Source organism: Thunnus maccoyii, chromosome 13 (genome assembly GCF_910596095.1).
Source record: "Thunnus maccoyii chromosome 13, fThuMac1.1, whole genome shotgun sequence".
NCBI classification, from domain to species: Eukaryota; Metazoa; Chordata; class Actinopteri; order Scombriformes; family Scombridae; genus Thunnus; species Thunnus maccoyii.
The window spans coordinates 23178295-23186763 of NC_056545.1; the positions used below are offsets into that span (position 1 = coordinate 23178295).

The 8469-nt window shown below is 39.2% G+C and overlaps 1 protein-coding gene across 8 annotated transcripts in view; it reads left to right on the plus strand.

Moving 5' to 3' along the window:
• LOC121910053 (unconventional myosin-XVIIIa-like) overlaps positions 1 to 7790 on the plus strand; it is a 72575-nt gene extending 64785 nt beyond the window's left edge. For 7 of the 8 annotated variants that reach the window (XM_042431002.1, XM_042431003.1, XM_042431004.1 and 4 more), the window contains one exon: positions 882 to 968. Coding sequence is in view for 1 of the 8 variants with exons in the window: in XM_042431006.1 (XP_042286940.1) it covers positions 882 to 1011 (130 nt within the window). In the remaining 7 variants the exon portion in view is untranslated. Of the gene's footprint in view, positions 1 to 881 lie in introns of all 8 variants that reach the window. The other variant, XM_042431006.1, reaches the window with a different exon arrangement.
• Positions 7791 to 8469: the final 679 nt, after the last annotated feature.

Sequence of the window (8469 nt, forward strand, 5' to 3'; positions counted from 1 at the left end):
AAATTTGATGAAAACACTTCCTTTAAACACAGTGTCATGCTCTGTAAGTAATAATTAGGGTGTTACAGTTATTAAAGTAAGTAGAATTACATATGTTGCTCATGTGCTAACTTGCTCATTCTGCATTCACATCACTTCTAGTCTAAGTAATTGAATTAACCATGTTCTCACGTTTCATAAATGCAGTTGATTGTGAATTTAGATTTTCAGCTATGGGTCCCCTGCAATGTTTGATAATTACACATCTTGTGACATCAAATGGGAGCTATAACAGCCTTCCAAAGTAATGTATGACAAGGCTTGAACATGGAGCACTTAAACCTTACACAAATATCTGATACCTCAAAATGCATAAGTTTCAGGTTGTGGATTATTATAAACCACATCAAGGCAGTCACGGTTGCTACAGTGTATGTGGGGTTTTTTGCCTGTTGTCGACGGGGTGTCTATCAGAGAGAAGTGATGACTCACAGTAGTCTGGGTGTATAAAATCTCTAGAGTGAATTAAGGTGTCAATCAAATAATGCATTGAGTGAGTGTCATACCATAAGTTGTCATGACAACATAATCTAAGGATGTAAAGCCCCGGTTTTAAATGACCTTTAACGAGTGAAGTAGGTAGCATTAAGGTACAGCACAGAACACAGACTATGAGTAACTGAGTCAATCAATGCTGAATGAATCTCTTGAATGACCAGTCACTTGTCATTTACCATACTAATATACAGTATGTCAACATGGTGTGTTAGCAATGTTTCATGCATGCAAAGTATAAATACTTTAACAACGACCTTCTTCTCTACACCTTTCAGTTTTGTTTCCACTGTATGTATCAGAGTAATGATATAATGGTGTGTCTGTATGTGTGTTGACCCCTATAGCCCTCCTGTGCAGCGGAGACACCTGAGTCTTGGCAGATCTGATGAAGAGGATGAAGCGGACAGAGACTCCAGCAGGCAGTCACTGAAGCAGAGTGACAGCGAAGGCACATTGGCAGAGAGCACATCGTAACCCGGACTTTTTCATTGACACCAAGCACACAGGAGGGACACCATTATTTCCACCCTAACTTAACCACCACTTCACTGCCAGCAAGTGAGGCCAGCTGCTTCCAGAGGCAAAGACAGAGAATAGGAACAGAGAGAACAGTGTTTTCTTTCTAGTTTAGTTTGGGCGTTTTATCATCTTAAGTGTGCTTCTTCTTTTTCCATTTTATTTAATACAACATATTGAATAAGTTAGTCAATACAGAACAGTGAAAGTTGAGCACTATCTGAAGAACTCCATACTGCTGCTTTATTTAAAAAGAGCTGCTTTTCAGGCAAATTTAAGCACTCCTCTTGCACTCTCCTCTGACTATTCAGAAAGCTCTGCCAAGAGGATTTAGATAAGCCCACTCTGGCAGGACTCCTCCAAGAAAGTCTGACCAACTATTAAGACTGTTCTTATCTCTTCCACATTAATGTGGACTAGCGTGGTGGGAGGAATTAACCCATTTTCAATGAATTATCTTACTGTAGGTTTACTTGTGATGCTTTTTCCAAGTCGAGATATCCACCATATGAACAAAGCGATGCAAGGTCATGATTGCTCTCATGAAACAAAATCATTTTGAAGAATGAATTACCATTCTAAAAATTAAGATGTTGAAAGTTTCATATAACTGAAACACTCAGAAATGGATTTAAAGCAAAATCTGATCTAAAAGTGTATATATAGAATACATAGATATATAAGATGTGGAATCAAAGCCTTCACATGAAGACGATATTCAAATTTTCTAAAGCTAGTAACAGAATTATTTTATTAAGATAAGGTTTATGTCATATGTCTTGAACTTCAAAGGGAATATATTTGTTTGCCTGTGTAAAGTACGTTTCTGTAGAGCTTTTTACACCTTGCAGGTGCAGAGATTTATGGTGGTTTGTTAGATGCACACACACTGGATTTCTACTTCACAATATATAATAACTGAAAACTCCTTATGCTGAATCATGTAGAATAGTATTGGCAATTTTGGATATACAGTATATTGAAGTCCATATTTGGACATTGATGCTTTGGCCATGTTTCTTTAAGCAGTAAAGTAATTACATAATTTCAGTACATTATGGTCTTCCTGTCTCAAGGTGCCAAAAAAGTTGGCATAATGTATGTAGAATTTGTTCAGTAAAACTGATGATTTTTTTGTCCATGACCACCAATGAGCAGCCCTCAAAATCATTTTCTGATGTAACAGAGTTATTCTCAGCCTGAATGCATTTTAATATCTAAGAGGATTCCCATGCTGACAATGATTGACTTTTTTACTCCGAGGCATTATGGAAAATACGCTTTTTTTAGACTGAACTTATTAGGGAATATGGGGAAATGTCAAAAAGATTCAAACCTAATTTTAGCTCCATAACTGTATGTTGTTAGTTTTGGAAGTGTTTTCTTGTTTATTTTTACTCATTTAGCCACCCGTGTATTCTGTATTACCTCATAGAATTCTGCCAAAAATACTCAATCTGCTCGAATAATTCAATACATTTATGTGATTTCAGACCCAAAGTGACAAAAACAAGTAGACTATCAGCGTGTTGTTGTCCAGACTCGCTGGCTATTTCTATATTTGGCCTTACAGAATGATAATGATATCCTTAGATGATTATGACCTTTTTAAACTCTATTTAAATTATGTATAGGTAAATTTGAATAAGGAAGCACACTGTATATGTGTGCATGCGGACTGTCTGCTCATGTGCAAAGAAAAGCTTGGCTTGCTATTTGCATATCTTCTCTGAAGAGCCTAATCTGCATTTCATGTCTTATTTTCTCTGTTTTTTTTCTTCGCTTCAGACATGAATATTAATGTGGAACACAGAAAACTTTGATGTCAGTGCTTCAGAACAGACTTGTTAAATGGAAAAGAAATATTGTAAGTTTCATTACCTCTAAGTTGGAGTTGCTGGCTTTACACGTTGCTTGAAAAGTTTGTGCACTTCATATCTTTTGAGAAGGCTTGTCTATTTTCATTATTGAACAGATCACCATTTGTAATACGAGTGTGTTTGGAGTTTTTTAGTAAATAAATTCAGCTGTTTGTTTACAGAATCAATGTTGGCTTGCTGTATATAATTTAGATGCTATTTAGTTTTTGAATTCAGCGCCGTCAGAAAACAGTTGGAGAAAAGGAGGTCAGAAGGGAGGCAGGAGGCAGGAGTTTGATTCATTTTAGCTCATCTATCCCAGACTAGCTTTTCATCATACCCATCCAGTTTTTCCCAGGAGACTACAGAGGAAACAAACAATTCATAGAAATGATTAATTCTGAGCAGTTGGAAAGGCAGACTGAACATTGCTCACAGTACCTTTCCACACTTCGGTTGTTAATATGACTGCTGCATAGCTACGCAGTTCAAAACCAAGCTTGGGGCACATTCAGAAAGATCAAAAAACCAAGTGCAAGCGCAGTCTTCCTTCCCACATCAATCTCTATTCTACATAGGTGAAGCTTACCTAGATTCAAAGAGATTGATGGTTTTAGGTTACCACATTGGCTGACATTCACACTCAGTGTGTTTTGCTTTCAAGAATCCCCTATTTATCCAACCAATCTGTAATCCTCATTCCTGTACACAACCTGTTGTGTCGCTTCACTTTGTGCCAGGGTGGCTTTTTCTGTAATTTCACTTCACTAGTGTGCTCCCTCTGGGTGGCTGCATGTTTCTGCTTAAAGGCTTTCCATTGAGTGACAGATTAAATTCTGCACCCGATTTTACTTATTTTGGCTCTAACACTGTTTCACAAACCACTGGAGCAGGAAGTCATTAGCTCAACAAAGCCAAGCAAGTCTGTGTTTACAGTTCCGCCCTCCCTGTTTATTTAGACGGAATGGTTTGGCCACAGCCATTTTCTACTCTGGAAGTTTTATGCTGCTCTTCCATGGGTAGTGTTACCTTGTACAATAATGTAGAATGCCAGTAGTCTTAACATTACTGTACATATGATTAATTTGCCTTCAAAGTAGAACATTTGAGTTTGTTGTTTCCTTATATCATTTACATTTCATTTGGAATTTGTATGAAATTGTGTACTTTTCTTGTCGCTCGTCTCCTCAAACAAGACCCTATATGTAAAACGATGCACCTTTTAAAATTACAAAAGAGATGAAGAACAGTTAAACTGAGTCGGAACTGGCTCTTTAAAGAAACCGTGTGCCAGTTTTTGCATAAGCAGCACTATTTGCAAAGCATCTCCACATTTTAACCTTGGGTGCAGGCCTCCCTGTCAGCAAGTAAAATATGTCGGGGTACAGTGAGACAGGAGAACGTGTTTATCAGCCATCATCCTCAACTATTAAGGCTCCCAGTTTTCTGCCGGATGCCTGCTGTCAATAAAGCACTGATTGGAGGCACTGGGACACCGCCTGCAGGGACCAGGTGAGGAGGCTGCACTCATTTGCAATTCTAAGATGAAAAGAGGCAGCAGAGTGTGCTGCTTGGGCGCCTCTCTTTGTTTGCACATATCATTTCCACTCTAATGAACACTGCACAGTAGTGGGCCCTTGTAACAAGGCTCAAAGGTAGGCTCAAACATTGTTTACATTTTGCATAGGTCTTTGCAGGGCCTGGGGAACAAAAAAAAAATCATTTCCTCCTCCTGTGTGGGACCTACCATAAAAGTGAATCAGTTTTAGCATCCACAGCTTTGTTTTATGCCGTTCCTCGTACCTAAGCACAGTATAAACCTTGAAAACAAATTGCTGGAATCCTCGGAGTGGGAAAAGGAAATACTGGAGTGTCTATCACCAACTTCAATGTTGGATTTGTATCTCTGTTTCCACTCCACAGTATGCAGGTGGCCAAAGCCTCCTGCTGTGCTCAGAGCTGTTTGCTGCTTAGTGTCCCTGCCAAAGGAGAGTTGCTGCCCCTATCGCTGGTGTGTGGGTGTGTGTGTGTGTGTGTGTGTGTGGGCAAGGGGGAAATGAAGACTTAGGATGTACTCTACAGCAGTCCAGTACATCTGAGGGATTTGGAAGGGGCGTAAATTGTCCTCCCTCCTACCCTCTCAGTGGGAAAGTGTTTTAAAGATCATTTACCTGTTTCTCCAAACGCCTCAAGCGCTCGCTTCAGCACTGTGACAGATGTCATTTCTGTTGTCTTTCACCTTCCCTTGCTGTTGTGTTTTTAGTTCAGCAAAGTCAGAAACCTGTTTCAATCTTGACAAGAGATGCAGGGGCGCTTTGGAAGTTCATTGTCAGTCTCTACTGTTAACTATCCAGTGAAGGTGAAAAATCATGATGATGATCTCAAAAGCAAACAAAAGAATTAAGTAAGCTAGAGAAGTACTCATCCTGCAATCCAAATCTCTATCTCACAGGTCAAACACAAATTTGGAGCATGTTCCCATCGTGACACTTCCACTTCTTGATACAGTATACCACAGATTATTCTCAGATTTGGAACGACACCTAACCACCTTTCAATGGTACTAGAATTTCAAAATCCTCCTGCTGTATTGTAGCTGATCAGTGGTAGAGAACAGGAGAGTGAACAGTGTCACATTTCTGTTGCAAAACCTAGAAATCTTCATTTCAAAACCCAAACAGCCCGTGACAAAGCAGTGTTATCACAACAGTATTTTGCATCTCTTGGACCTGTGTTCTCATTAGCTCATCTCTGTTGTGAAAATACAACTTCATTGTCCATATTAATTAGCAGCCACTGTAGCTCAAACAGACGGGAGGGTTGCCATGGGTGGGGGTGGTGGCAGAGACTGAGGCTGTAGGAGGATACTGCTGTAGTTGCACTTCCCTCTTGCAGTCATCAGTGGAATGATAGATTGCTAAAATAGCCCTTTAGCTCTCTAGAAGTGATAGTCACAGCTACATTAAGATCCATTTCTAATAATCCTAGAATCTCCAGATCCCACCTCCAACCAGGAGGCCATGTTGTTTCCTGAAAGCTGCTGCCAAGCCTCCTAGTTCCGCTTCATGTTCGTCCACATTCTGCTGCTCACAAAGCTGCCTCAAGTAGGCTGTTACGAATTATTCTAGACAATCTTTCGGCAATGTTGTGCACTGCAAGAATATTTTTCTTAATGAAACTAAACACTAATTCATCCGTTAGAAATCTGAGGTCTTTAATTGCAAATAAATGTGTGAAAAGTACCAGTCAAAAGTTTGGACATACTTTCCCATTCACTTGAATGAGAAAGCGTGTCCAAACTTTTCACTGGTACTGTGAGCATGAGAAAATACATCATGGTGACTTCACCAGACACTCTTCAGCTCTGCTGCTGCACGAGTCACTGAGAGATAAAATGTTCTCGACTCGGTGCCAACACTTGACAGCTTGGTGGTCTTTACCAAACTCACGAGTGCCTCAGCCATAAACTGATAGATAGCAGGAATTAACAATGCATTTAATTGCAGAATTTATAAGCATAACTCACTGAGCAGATGGGAGTCATTGGTGTGTTTGGAGTCACTTTATTCAAATCCCAGGATATTGTACTTCATCCATGTCCAGAGGAACATTTTCCTCTCCAGTGTGGGATTTATCTAAACTAATACAAAAGCCTAGTGGCCATTTGGCTTCAGATTGGTATTGTGTCATTGAGTCTTGGCATGTGCAGAGTGAAAACAACTGTGCACAGCTCTACTGGACTCTATAACCGATCTGGACAGCTGTCATAGGGCATATGCATATCACTGTTGTCAGGTGGTGGAGACTTAACTCATGTACAACTGGAAGTTAACATAAAAAGCAACCTTTGGTGTTTGAAATGTTTGTATTTGGGAAAAGGATCCTTAAATATGTCCATGCTTTTCAGATGATTGAAATAAATTCTGCACAACAGCATTAAATGTGACAATTATTTTTAATTCAGTAAAGCATTAAATGAAGGTAATAATATCAGTGGAATTATACCAATGTAATAAGTATCCACAGGATTGAAATGAAAGTCATGGAAACAGTGTGTGGGAAAAAAAAGTGTGAGAGTAAAAAAATAAGATCAGTTTCTACATCAACTGTATATTTGCTTGTTTTCAAATACAGCCTACTATAGCTCAGGATATGACTGATATTTTATAATGATGTTTTTCAAAAGTTTAAGTTTTCATTTCTGTAGTGATTGGAAGAAAGACATTTTCACTCACATCTGATCCCTGAATTCAAGATGTCATTTCTTTTCCATTTCAACTTAACCCCATTGAAATTGGGGAGAGCGATTTGAAGCCGCAGCCATTTGGAAGACCTTAAACAGTTATTCAAAGAGGACCACCAATCAGCTTCCAGCAGTGAGGTATTGAATAAAGATAATCAGGCTCTGAATAGAAATTCAGAAATGCATAAAGTGGTAAAGTAGTGCCTCAAACATATCCAGAGATTGACAGACGGACACTGAGTGAGTCAGACAGGATACTAATGTCTGTCCTGTCATTCGGTCTTCCCTTTTAGCAGGCTCCATCTCACTGCCCATGTGGGACTGAGTCTGAGTGACAAGCCACTGACATTTACAATCTCTCAGCCTCAAAGTGTGGGCAAGCAAGCCTGTATCAAAATGTGACCACAGTGGATGTTCTGAGTCATCATTAGTGAATTTCTGGAATTTCATATGCTCATGCATCACTATATTTCTGCTTGTTCACTACTCTCTGATGATACTCTGTGCGCTATATTTGGCCTGTTGTCCCATCTGCTTTCAGCATCCAGTTTCATTAAATCTACAATGTTGTCACAGAAAACCATGTTTGATTTTAATTTACAATGTGTTATGAGATGAAGCTGAATATTTTTACATTGAATGTCATCATTCCTGTCTCATATTTTAAGTTATTTTGAGTATTTGACCGTGAATGATACCTTAATGATGTTCTATTTAATAATGTTCTACTGGTGGAAATATGAAATCCATGTCGGCATAAAGTCTGAGTTATTCTTAGGCTACGTGTCTATTGAACTTCATAGAAATCTATTTTAAAACTTTTGAGATACACTGATGACAGATCAGACTTTAGGACTATATAATGTAATGTTTACTGTGAAACTCCACCTCAACATCCTTGCGAAAGCTTTGTTCTCTGTGACACAATACCCACCCAGGTTCAAGTCCTAGCAAGTCTAGCAATGTGAAACCTAGCAATGTTGCTAGGAGATTTTATGTCCAGCCAAATGTTAGACTAATAGGCATTGAATTATTCAGTGTCAGTACTGGAGGTGGTGCTGTTAAGAAAAGTTATATCAGCATGGAAGACAATTTTCTTCCCGAGACCTCTGTAACTATAAAAGCGGGCTGTATCACTGAAAGTTCAGGTGGATCTATTTATGTATAGCATAATATTTCCTAACGCTCACCCTTTGCAGTGCTCATTGAAGGGCACGCAGTCAGGAGTGCTTGCGTGTTTTCTCTACTCTCTTTTCTTTTCCAGACCTCTGCTCAGGCTATACTGTGTTGTATTCCCATTCCAGTGGCACAAAT